Here is a 13,230-nt window from a genome sequence, read left to right as displayed (position 1 = left end):
TCAAGTCTTAATGCTACATGCTGCAGTCACTCTAGAAGTAGTTCTGAAGTAGTTCTGCAGTAGTTGGAAATAGACATTGGTGACATCACTCTGGGAAGCCCACCTGTTTTGAAAAACTTAGTTTCACGAGTTTATTTAATGTGCATATATTGGAAGCTGCCTCCATACCAGTGATGCCACGTCTGTCAGCATAAGCAGGTGTATTTGGATAAAAATACCTTTCACACAAACAAGTAAAGAACCTTCCCTCCTAACTAATTTCTTTCATAAGTGATAATGGCATACTTTTTTCCTCCAAAATGTGCTTTCAGAAGTTCTTATCTCTGTACATAATTTGATTCTTAAAGAAAGAAAGCTTTTAATGTTTTCTGAACTTGTTCTGATATTTTCATCAGTGACCATTCCTACCAGTATGGTTTTTCAGGTGCAGTCTCCAGGAACTTAATTTCTAGAAGCTGTTCACCTTCCTAATAAATTGCTGTTTGCTACCTGTACTATTCATGGAAGCAAATGAACATACAAATCTGTTTCTAAAACATTAATCCATTAGTTACAGTAAAAGTAGATGTCTCAAATACTGCAAAAGATATATTTAACTGTTACCTTTATTGTCTGACTGTATATCAGCCGGTTCCTTTCAGCTGCTTTTGTTTAGTTAAGACTTATACTTTAAAAATGTACTTCGAAATGGATTGTATAAAAGGCCAAGTTTTGCTGTGTACCTTTTCCTCCAGTTGTGCATGCTGGGAACTGCTATCCTAGAGGGAACGCATGAGAATAAATTCCAGGGTGATATTCTCATGGAGTTCAGTATGACAGTGTTTGGGGGTATTGCAATGACTTTTTTTCCCCATGAGCTGTGTGATAGTCCTGGATTTTGGGTTGTGGTTTTTTGGTTTTTTTTTTTTTTTTGAAGTGGGTTTCTATTCATCTTCCTGTGCAAGTAACCAAGTTTGAGAGAAATGAGTGTTTTTTGTTCAAGCTGGCCCAGTTAATGAAATGTTAAATCAAAGGATTGTGTCTAGGTGGTGTCGTATCAGCAGTACAGTGAATGTCACTGTACCTTTCCTTCCCTTTTCCCATCTTCAGATCATTTTGTGCTAGTATGAAGGTGCATGTAGTCATACTCATTGCTGTAGGGTGATTTGTCAGTGAATCATCCTGGCATAATGCAGCATGGCCACAAAATAATGTGTGAAATTCAAGAGGACAGTCAAAGTAAGAAAAATCCTCTCTAGATATGTAATCCGAAGATTTTTTAGGTTGAAATTAAGAAATTAAATCTTAAATTCTTAAGTACTTAGCTCTCTGTCAGAAAGCTGTAGAAGGAACCAAGAGTTAATGATATGAAAAAAAGCTGGGCAGAGATTAGAAAACAACAACAAAAAAACTAATCAGTTCCTTGACAGAAAGAAAAAGGCTTTCAAATATTTTTTTGTTTGGTTTTTAATAAGAAAGAGATTCTAAGATACGACTCCTTTGAAAAAATATTTTGCAATTGAAGCAAAACTTCTCAAATGCTGCTTATATAAGCCTGAGGGTAAGACAGTTGCAATGTTTTCAAGATACTATGGAGTTATTTTTTTACTTGTTTCAGAATGTGAAATTTCTGATCTCTTCAGCTTTTGGATGAGGAAGTCATGAGATGTCCAATTCTAATTATGCAATTACAAAATCGATGTTTATTGATAACCAGTTCCAGTTTCTCACACAGCATGCTGCTTTGACTGTGGATGCTTTCTGACAGTTTTTAATTTCATGCAGCCTTTTTCTTGGATGATTTCACTGTTATTCTTTTCCTGCACTTCCAGAATGAGAAAGCTAAAATCTTTAGTTATCTTCAGTTATATCTGGATAACAGAGGTCTGTTTACTCCTGCACATTGCTGTCATTGTCTTGGGTTTGGCGCTGCTTTGCACCAATAGATTTCAATGTGCTATTAAAAGGTACTAGGCTGAATATGAAACTACAGACCAGTTGAAAACTGGAATTGTTTTGTTTTGTTTTTCCTGGAGAAAAAGCTCTGTATAAGACTGTCAGCACATAAAGATGTTCCTGACCATCTCCACAGAAGGTTTTTTCAGAACAGGAGAACTATCTTCCAATGTGTCTCAACAAAAACACAATTCATACAAAAACTCAAATGTAGATGCCTTATAAGAGATGAAAGAAAAAGTGTTGTGTATATCATACTTCACTTTATTGCATCCCTATTGTTGTTACAATAATCTCATTCTGTTAAAGAATAAACTAAGAAGCTTACACTGTATAAACCAAACTGAGCTCTTGTTTTCCTTCAATTACATTGGATTAGTAAATTAGAGTAGATTAGTAAAATCCTTCGACACTAAGAAGCTTAAAAATGGAGGCAGATAATTTATTTTTTAAAAAGTAATTTCATACTTGTATTGTACAGGCAGAGTAATGTGCTTGAAGTAGATTTTGGCTTATTTTTAGTTTTGAGTTTCGGCTAAGAATCTAACTGTAGTAGGAAAAGAATGGAGTTGTTAGTGAGGGACAGAGTCCTTTTGCACTGACAGGGATTTTTTGGCCTTTGTTTTCAGGATTTCCTTTCAGCACTGAAGCCAGGCTGTTCTGTTCTCCACTATGAATTCAGTTTTGCAGTAACAAATGATGTGGTGAGTTTCTGGGAGCTGAATGCTGAGACCAAACCATATTTATCTCTCATAGCTAGAGAGGTTTCAAAACCAAGAGCAAATCTGTCCTGTGTAATAAAAATCTTGGATGGGTCAAGAGGTCTCACAATAAAGGTTCACCACATGCATTTTTATTAATTATTGCAAAACTCTAGAGCAGAAAGCCTAGGATACAATAGGTTACACCTGAAAATGCTTTTTAGTCACCTTTGTGACAAAAAATAGGAAAGTTTTTTTGCTGTCATTGCCCTTAGAGTTCATACCATGATGCACAACTGATTTCAGTGTCAGGAAAAAGAATTGTTCTCTGGTAGTTTTGTGACATCGGGAAAATAGTGTATCTAACGATGTGTTCAAATAAACTTTTTTGCAACACTTCACGTGGTTCTAAACAGGAAGTGCATTTTGTGTAGCAATTGCTTGTTATTGCTCCTTTAGTTTATCTGCCATCAGCCAAATAGTTTTACTGTTCCAGCTCAGTCCTGAGCTGCACAAACAGTTTTCTCAGTGCTGGAAGTTTGGCTGCAGTTTTGTTCAGCAGAACTTTTATGTTGTATTCCTCACATCTGCATGGCTCCATTGTAGCTGCCAGCTCACACAAGATGTTGTGAGTCCTTCTCTCTGCCTTTGCCCTAGAGGAAGTGCATGAGTTACCAAACAATGGACATGAACCGGGGCTGCTTCGGACTCTGGGCATTTATGGCTGCATTAAGCCCTCCTGCTGTAGGAGTTCTCTCTCACACACACACTTTACCTGTTTTTAGTCAAAGGGTATATATTGTTCATTGTTTATAAAATGTGTATCTGCCTGCTTGTTTCCTCAGATGTCGGGGGTAGTTGTTGATTCACAGTGAATTGAAAAAGGTAACAGATGTGCAACCATTTGACTCCTGGGAAGTCTAGGTGGATTCTGTCAGGAGTTGTCACTGTGTTCCCTATGCCCATCATTCTGCACCTGATGAGGAAGGAGGCAAGGGCGGATGGAGAGCAAACCTTTCCATTCTGCTGGTGCAGTTCCTGAAAGAGTCACTGATTATTTGATATCTGAAAACCTGCATGTTGAATATTCCATTGTCATTTTTACCTTTGTGACAGCCCAAACTGTGGTGCTGTTGTTAATGTACTTAAGTGTTGTTCTTGAGAGAGAATTACTAATTTCCATTGTATTACTACACTAAACATATAACCTGTTTTTCTTCTTGTAGTTTCTGCAGTCTATGATTCTACCCTTAATTTTAGAAATAATGAAAATCCAACATTGCTGGGAGTTCTAAATGGAAAGAAATATCATGCAGATTTATATGTAAGGCAAGTAATCCATACTTTAATTCCTTTTTAGCAGGAGTGTGTACTTGAAATCATACTTGGTCACATAAGGGAATGTTTTCAAATGGGTAACAGAAAGCAGATCTCTACTAACCTTGCTTCTCAGAACTTCAGATGAAAATTCATATGGGTAGGGAAGTGTTTCTGGTAAAGTTGTGTGATTAAGTATGTGAGGAGCCCATCAATGTCAACAGAACTTTTTGTTTGTTATTTTTTTATTTATTTGTGTGTCCGTTAGCTCAGCAGCACTGGGGCCTCTTTTCAGTCACTTGGCCAGAATACCAAACACAGTCTAAGTGTTCAGGTGGAGTTACTTTATTCCTATCTCTGGCACAGGAGTTCCAGAGATAGTTCCAGTTCCTCTGGTGGAGGTCAGGCTCAGGACTTTTCCCATCTGGTGGTGTTGATGTTGATGTGTTTGACAGCTGCACCCTCCCTACCAAGAAGGGGTTGTTTAATGAAAAATCACCTGGATTCCTTTTCATTAAGGTTTCTATAAATTACGAATACCCTAGTGGCTTCCCATGATCTTAATGGCAAAGAGGCAATTCCCAGGTGAGGTTCTACCAGCAGCACCTCTGCTACAGGCACTCAGGGCATGTGGTGAGGTAGGGCTGGAGCATAGGAGCCTAGAAGTGATGCTGCAAGTGATCAGGAGTTCATCATAACCCCTTAAGAGCTATCATGGACCAGTGAGCTTTATCCTGGATACCAACAGGAAGTGGAACAGGGTGACCTTTTCTTTCCACTTCTCCTTTTCTGCCCGTTTGAAAAGGTCTTTCTTTCAGAACTGTTTTTGTCCAAGGGTAAGAAGAAAGTTTGTCTTGATCCCTCTTCCTGCGTGGTAGCTCAGCCTGGCGTCCTCGTGTTTGGTGTGCGCAGCCTGGCTGGATGGCGTTCATGGAGCCCTGCCTGTGGATGTCTGCTCCAGCAGAGCAGAGGGGGTCCTCTTGCCATGTCTCCCTTTGCACCATTCCAGCCTGCTGCAAGTCAGTCTGGCACAGCATGGAAATTGCTTTTCACAGCTCAGGGAAGCAGCTTGCCCATCCTGAAAAGCTCTTACAGGGAGGGTAAGAGCTTGTGCCTAAATTTGTTTCGGCAATTAGTTGGGGACTATCACAGATTCCTTCAAAATCTCCTCCATATTTGCCTGTTGATGTGCTGTAGGTGTTGCACAAGTTAAAAAAAGATGAAAAATGTAGAGAGTCTCCTGTCAGATAATGTCTGTATAATGCAAGTGCTGTTCATGAAAGAAAAAGTATTTCATATTCTTCATTTTCTCTTGTTTACCATTGGCAGGCGGATTCCACTAGAGGATGTCCCAGAAGATGAGCAGGAATGTTCTTCCTGGCTTCACAAACTATACCAAGAAAAGGTTGGTCTTTCATCAAGACAGCACTTGTGAGCCACTAGTGCTCAGTTATTTATAGTGCTAGTAGACCTTTTACAGTGTGCATGTGTAATGTCCTAATATGGAGGCTCGAGGTGAGTTGGTTTGTTTGGTTTTCAGGGTAAGTGCTCTGCTGCTCTATATACAAACTGATCTTGTGCTGCCAGTCATGATTGCTTTTGTTTTGTAAATAGAGCAACAGGAAGAAAGCTTAAGCAAGCCCTTCTAGAGCAGTTTTAAGCCTCTTCTTTAGAAAATTGCATAAGGATACAAAAATCAAAGTTGCCTTACTGCCTTCTGATTGGTAGAAAGACTCCCTTCCCCTAGAATACACCTTCTAAATCAAGAAGTAATTTGTGCACTAAATAAGATGTTTTCTTTAGTGTGTTAGAATTTTTGTCCCTTGTTTTACCCTGCCTTTTTACCAAGGCAGACATCCAGCATTAAAAGGACAGGCTGATAAATTGTTTACACACTGTGGGTATAGAAGGCATACATTTAAGATTCATAATTTCATAGGATGGGGAGAGAATAATGATTGTGTTTTGTGGTTGTAGATGCCCAGTGGGGGGGTTTTGTTGGTTTTTGGGGGGAGGTGTTTTTTGTTGTTGTTGGTTGGTTGGTTTTTTGGGGGGTTTTTTTGCTTTGCAAATGCTTTGATATGAATCCTTCAGGTCTTTCAGAATCAGTTTCTTCTGGGCTGTTTTTATGAATATTGGAGGTAGTTGTTGGGGGATGTGCTCTTGGAATGCAGGTTGCACTCCCATTTCAGTCAGTGGGAGTCATAGGTGTGCACAGCATGAGAGCCTGGCAGCTCACTTTGCTTCAATACCTTGATCAAAGTTACGTATTCATACTGGAATGCAGCAGTGGTTTGGATTTGGAAATTTTAGAATAAAGCTATGCTCTGGTTTCCTCTCACTGGGACAGCAGAATTCTGCTGTGCCATTTGTTGTGCTCTTCCCAGGACACCACATTTCTGTTTTAACAGTGCCCTGGCTGTTCTCAGTTTCAAACCATGACTGTTTCTAGGGTAATTCATAGCTCCTCTAAGCAGCTTGCTTACAGGAATGTGGAAAGTAAATGTGTCTTGAGACCTCACTTGTAGGTCCACTCCCTTTGCCTGTGATCCCCCTTCTCACAGTTTGTGCCCGTAACACCCAATTCATGCACCACCCCCAGCACCTTTGCACGGGCCCACAAAGATGCAAATGGTCCTTTTGCTCAACGTTGCAGAAGTCCACTTTCTGCTACTATGACTTTTTAGCACTGTTTCATGTCCCTGAGAACTATTGAGATGTTTGCAAGACAAGAGCATAAGTGTGAATGTGGTGATTGTTTTCCTGAATCCCTTCTTACATAGTTACAGTAATTCACAATTCACTCCCAAGATTTTTCTGTTATTCCCTATTTGGCAAATAGGGAATCAGTTGTTTATAGCGCAGAGTGTACATCTAGCCTTCATATATTGTATAATATTGTAGTAGTCTTCATATCTGTTCTTCATGACAACTTCATTTGCTGGTTGGTTAAGTCTCTGGTTTCCTGTTTAAGTATAGGAGTGAAGTATGGTGTGTTCAGTTTTCCATTCCACTAAAACCCTTCTTGGTTATGTGAATGTTTTTGATTGGTAAGGCTGGGGGGAGTTGTTTGTTTGTGTTTTGGTTTGGGATTTTTGGTGATGATTTTAGGTTTTTTCTGAAGGCAGCTGTTCTACTTTAGTGAAATTTATTTCATTGCACTTATTTCATTCCTGCTTTACTGAAGCCCATGTCTTTGTAAAATCAGACTGGCAGAATACAGAGCATGGACAACTTCTTCCAGAGTTCTGAGATGATGAAAGCCCACCTGCAGGGTAAAAATACAATTTTGTTTCACCTTTCCGCCCTGCATCTTAAAAAGATAATAGGCTCTTAGGTCGGATAACAAACAGCAGTTCCGCCAAGGTGATGTTTCCAAAAATTAGATATGTTTCAGATTGTCTTCAGAGTCAGAAAATATTTATTAGATAATGTAAAAAAATGTTATTCATAGTACAGTAATTCATTGCAAGATATATGCTCATTCCCTGCTTTGGTTTGGTTGCAGCACTTGCTGTTTCAAAGACAAGGTGTGCACGCTGCTGGAAAGCAGAGACCCTATTTTAACACGCATTTTGGTTCCCTGTGCTGTTGCTTATTCTCAATAAATTTAATAATTTTGCAGTAGTTTCTCAAGACTCACATACAGTGTGCTGAATTAGGCTGTAGTAGCATGATTTAGTGGCTGGAAAGTGCCACAGGTACTGAGGTCAAGGCCTGTGCACGCAAGATGATCAGGATTGCAGAGCTGTTGGAATGAGTAATGAAATCAGCAGTTACTGGACATGGAGGGACATTAAATTTTAAAGATTTTATTTATTTGCCCATATTGACATTAGTAAAGGTGTGAGGGTCTTTGAGAAAAGCTTATTCTGGTTTTTTTAATCTGCTTGTCTGATCTCACCTACATGTACCTCAGTTTGAGATACTTCTCCCTGGAAGCCTGGAAGTGTTTATGTTCTTGCTACTTATCACTTCATATTTTGGCTTAGTCACTGCTACAAATGCAGTTGAACACAGTCCTGCCTGATAAACAGTGGCATTGTGCTGCTGCTCTAAAGTAAACACTGTTGTTCTTCCTTTTTCAGGCTTACAGTAAAATATCATGTCCATATGCTTCTTCCTCACCAGGGGTAGATTTTGTCCTTCCACATATGGCCAGCACTGTATCAGTTAGTTCCAAGTTATGACAGAAGTTCAATTTGGGTTGCACCTTGCCTTTTCCTTTTCCTTTTATTTATTTTATTTTTTTAACTGCCATTGCTAGAAAGGCTCCCTTTGACTTTAACAAGGACTGGATTGAGGATCTTTTTGCCAGGTCTGAAGAGGTAATATATAGTAGTCACAACTCTGCTAATCCTTGCATGTTTGTTTTTTACCTCCTTTTAGCCTCAGTGCCTGAAGTAGTTCTGCCTGAGAAACTTAATTTCCATTTAAAAGAGAGCAAGGTTCTAATTCTTCTTGCATGTAAGAGAAGCTTGGAAAACAGGGCCTGAAAATGTCCTAGAGAATCAGCGAAGCCTAACTGAAGAGGAGAAGTGTACAGAACTCCAGTGTTTGCGAACGAAGAATATATTTTTGGTTACACATTCTTTGTGGGCTTCCTCACAAAGGGGCAGTGGCACACCTCTGCTGTCAGACCTTGGTGGGAACAGAGAGGAGGAATTCAGTTAGCCTCTCACAAGGAGAGGGATGTTCCCTGATTTCCCTCACTGCATTATCCCTCCCCCTCACTGTCTGAAGTAACTTAAAATTGTTGGGGGCAGTAGAGGGAGCATGTTTCCATGTCGGAATGTGATACCTGCGTGGATGGAATTTATTACAAACTGAAAAGAAGCTCTGTAGGCAGGGGAGTGAAAGGAACCTAATGTGAGTAAGGTGATTTTGGGAAATGGTGAGGTGTATTATCTGTTTAAAGCCTGACTTGTTGCTGGGCATCATAGGCACCCTTGCGAAAGCTTTCAAGACAGATGAACCCACAGATGCCTTTTGCAAGTGAATGAACGTGTTTAATGATAAGGAATCCTGAAGAGCTGTTCCCCACAGCAGTGGGAAATGTGGTGGAACTGTTTGCCTTGGCATTGTTTTCCTTTTGTATTTGTTTTCCATCTGTCTCAAACCTCTCAGTGAGGTGTGGTCAGTGGTTTTGCTGCCCCTCATGCCCTACAGAGCCGAGGAAGAAAACCCTGCTGTGCTTGTTTCAAGCGAGCCCATCCTGCTCTCTGTAGCAGCAGGCCCTCTAATGGCAATGCCAGCAATAGTCGGGAATTCTTCATTTTCCAGGGTAATACCAGTATTTGGAAACCCAAATGTAGTAAATTCAGTTTACTGGTGGTGAGTAGCTCTGTGTTATAAAGCAGTCTTCATTGCACTGTGAGGAAAACTTCATACACTGTGAACTCTGCTGAAGATGGCTCAGTAACTGGCCACAGTGATCTCGCTACAATCCAGCTCACATGAGTATAACATTTACAGTTTTTGTAATCTCAATAAAGAGAGTGCAGTGCCTTAATTACTGCATAATCCCTTAAAAGCTCAATGTTCACTTTGAAACAGATAAAGTGGTAACAGCTTGTAATTGCTCAACTTGCTATTAAGTAAGCAAAGAATTGTTTGTGTTAGCTGGAGTGTAAGTGTAAAATCGTAGCATAGTATAAAAAATAGTCTTTTGGTTGATTAGTCTTGGCTTTCCTAGAATTTTTAGAAACCAAAAATCCTTCCTTTAAAGAAATAGCATACTTTATTCTGCTTAAATTAAGGGTTTTTTTAATGACAGTCTAATGCTGACTTCCTTAATTAACCAGGTTTTTGTGATAACACAGATTAATAGATAATAGATTAATAATCTTCGCTTTTGAACAAGGAGTCTCCCTGCCCACTTTTGATATCTTGGGTTGATGAGATCAGTGAAGGCAATGCTATTCACCCATATGGGCTATAGAGGAAGGTAATGAATACAAAGTCTCCTGTGCTTTAAAAAACAGATGCTACAAAACAGAAAAAAAACACCAAACCCCACCCCATGGTCTTCCCTGTATTAAACTTAAAGGTTGAGTTTGTTTGCTAAAAGCCAGTGAGAGATTTTTAACTGTTTACACACCAAAATGCCTGTAGGGAGCTTCAGCACCCAAACTGCCTACCACAGGCGTCATGGGAACAAGGTGACCAAGACTACATCCGTGGGACAAAGAGGAGGCGGTGGTGTTCTTTGGAGTGTGGGACAGAATGGTGCCTGGTCACCTTTTCTGCCAGGTTTGTGGTGCTGTTTGAGAGCAGCAGTTGGAGAAAACAACAGGGAACAGAGGATGCTGCTGAGTAGGGAGCCCAGACACTTCCCTGGCTTACCTGCAATGCTTGGGAAGCGGCTGTGGCTCCTGCAGGAGCTTCAGCAGTGATGTCTGCATTGCTGCAGGAGTGTACATCCCATCATCCCTCCTGTTTTCCTAGGCTGCTATACTCTCCAGGTATGGCATATTTCAGGCTGCTTGTGTAGGAGAAAGAAAGTATTCACACATCAGTGTATGCTCCCCCTTTCTTGTTTTGTTTTGTTTTTTTCTTTTTTTTTTTTGACTCTGTGTTCATTGACTTCAAAGTACGAGCTTTCCAGCCATCAGCTGGTCTTTGATCTTCCCCTGTGGTTACAAGCCTCAAGAAGGAGGAACATCAAAGCCAGGAATGGCTAGTTTTGTTGGCAGATGGGGATTTAATTGATGCCCTCCTTTGTTCTACTAGGATGCATTCCAGGAAGAATATTACCGCACAGGAACCTACCCAGCAGTCCCTACAGTACCACCCCGTCGACCATGGACACTTTTGAACTGGCTTTTCTGGGCCTTATTGCTGCTATATCCTTTATTCAAACTGCTCATCAACATGATCAACAGTGGATCATCACTGACACTGGCTAGTTTTGCATTTGTCATCATAATAGGTAAGTTTTCTGATACAAAAAGATTACTTGCAGGGTAACTGTCCAATAGGATTTACTGAGATTTGCTAAGTATAAATATGACTTGTGAATTCAACAGTCCATCTACTATGTCCACTCCAGCCTGGACTAAGTTAAAAAGATTTTTCTTTTTTTAATAGTTGTACTAATTTCTGTAAGAGCTGCGTACGAGATTTTCTGTTTCTGTAGAATTCAAACAGTGACTTCTCAGTGGACTGCCTACAAAAGGCTTTCTTTTCTTGTGATGTGTGTTGCTGTGTTCTACTTTGGATGCTTAGAAGAGAGCCACAAGGATAATTTATTCCTTTGAGAATGCTTTTGTCTAATCATACATAGTCTGATGTGTCATGCACTGGTAATCCATGAACTCATGATGTAAGCACTGCCTGTTGTGACCATCTACTCCAGTGTATGTAGCACAGGGCATGGACTGTCACAGGTGATTCCTACAGTTCCTCTGGCAGTTCTGAACTGCCTCGGTTCATATTTGGTATGGTTCATAGTATGGTATTTAAGAGGAGGAAGGAAAACAGAACAAAGAGCTGGCCCAAAGAAAGGGAGAGAGATCTTACTTGCTGTTCTTCATGGAAGTAGGAACGTGGTCAGTTTAACAAATTGCATCATATCCATGTGTCTGTGATTGAGTGCTGGTTTGAAGTTCCAGAATAAGCCATACATTTTTAAAGCAAATACTTTCTGTGATTGCACTGACCATCACAGGTATTTATGACTTCATCACCTTTGCATCTCTGTATACTACAACCAACCTTGAAAAAAAACCCAAAAAACAGAACTTCTCAATCTTTTTGGTTCTGAGAGAACTTGGATACAGAGCTGACTTAAAAAGCCATGTCCAGAATAGCAACACAGGAGATAGGAAAATGTGGAGCGTGGTCTTGTCTCGGAAATGGATCTTTGCTCTCTACCCAGGAAATTGTTCCTAGCACATAACGTTTCTTTGCATTCTCAGAATTCTGAATCTTGAGCTAGATTGATCAAGATTAACTAACTAACATCCTTTTAGCCATCTGGGAAGAGTTCGATGTGGTAGGCACACAATATTCTTTTTCAGAAACTGCCCACCAAAACAAATGCTGTGTTAAGCTCCTGATGGTGCTTCTTATAGATGTAATTTGAGAAGAAACAGTTTATATATGTGTGTGTGTGTGTGTGTGCATGCAGGCAGGAAATTTCCTTCATGATGCTTTGAACCAGAGGAAGGAAAACAAGCAAGGATAAGGTCCAGCATATAACTGGTACCTTAGCTGAGCAGGGTAGAGGAAAAAATAAGGTAATCCTGAGCTCTTGTCTGGAGGTCTTGATCTGCAGAAATCGTTGGTGCTTGTTACCCTGGAAATGCTTTGGGTAAAATGTGTAAGAATTCCTTGGAGCAGCAACTACAACTTAAAAGCCTCTTTCCCTACCCACCTTGTTGGAAGTAGCAAGCAGTACCTCTTTCCCTTCTCTGCCTGGTGAAGAGGATGAGAGTGTAGAGTGAGCACCGTGGCTGGGGTGTGCTAGGGATGCAGAGAAAGGTGGATCAGCCGCTCCTGTGCAAAGTGGGTAAACGGCAGCAGGTGGCATGAGGTGTGACACCATTGCAAATGCTACTGCCTGGCAATTTGCTCAAGAGGACATTTGTTCTGCCTTTGGAAGAAATGCTGGCATAGTCTGTTTGGCACTGGATTGTGGAAGGACAACCTAATGGTGCACTGAAGCAATGATAGCTATTGCAAAGTGGTTTGAAGTTCTCATCTTTCCTGCAGCATTTTCCTCTTAATTCAATTTCTCCACTCAGCAGACTGGTTGGTTTGGTTGGGTGCCATTTTAAAGTGCTTCATGCCTTGTGTACCCTCCACCGGGAGCCTCACACCATTTTTCAGGGTTTCTGGAGTTTAATCTCAGGGCCGACTGCTTTACTGCTTTGCATTGTAGCATTTGTGATGGTTTTGGATTTAGCCCTTTATAGTTTAGCTGAGTGACACCACACCCCTCACCCTCCACCCGAAGCCTAATACAGTCTTGCCGTTAGTGACCTAAATCACCTCTTTTCTCTATCAAGAAGTGAAAGAAAGAACCTGTAAAGGGAAAAAGCTATGATGCCACAAAGCATAAACAGTAAGAATTACCTTCTTTTCATTTTTTTTCTCCTTTTCTTGCTGTCTTACTCCCCAGTTATCTTTCTTCTGTTTCTAGCCACAAGGAAAGGTTAATAAGCAGGCTGCTCTGAGTCATCTCTTGCATGCAGTGATAATCCAAAGGATTTATTCTCAGGTTTATCTGTAATATTGGAGCTACCAGAAGACTACAGCAGCAGCCTGCTGCCAG

At 40.5% G+C, this 13,230-nt stretch overlaps 1 protein-coding gene across 4 annotated transcripts in view; it reads left to right on the top strand.

Moving 5' to 3' along the window:
- AGPAT4 (1-acylglycerol-3-phosphate O-acyltransferase 4) overlaps positions 1 to 13,230 on the top strand; it is a 71,290-nt gene that overhangs the window by 51,664 nt on the left and 6,396 nt on the right. For all 4 annotated transcript variants that reach the window (XM_040060009.1, XM_040060007.2, XM_058419981.1 and 1 more), the window contains 3 exons: positions 3,863 to 3,965; positions 5,283 to 5,358; positions 10,686 to 10,884. In XM_040060009.1, the coding sequence (XP_039915943.1) occupies positions 3,863 to 3,965; positions 5,283 to 5,358; positions 10,686 to 10,884 (378 nt within the window). The remainder of the gene's footprint in view (positions 1 to 3,862; positions 3,966 to 5,282; positions 5,359 to 10,685; positions 10,885 to 13,230) is intronic.

The sequence above is a fragment of the Hirundo rustica genome, chromosome 3 (assembly GCF_015227805.2).
Source record: "Hirundo rustica isolate bHirRus1 chromosome 3, bHirRus1.pri.v3, whole genome shotgun sequence".
Classification (NCBI taxonomy): Eukaryota; Metazoa; Chordata; class Aves; order Passeriformes; family Hirundinidae; genus Hirundo; species Hirundo rustica.
This window is presented reverse-complemented; position numbering and strand designations above follow the sequence as displayed.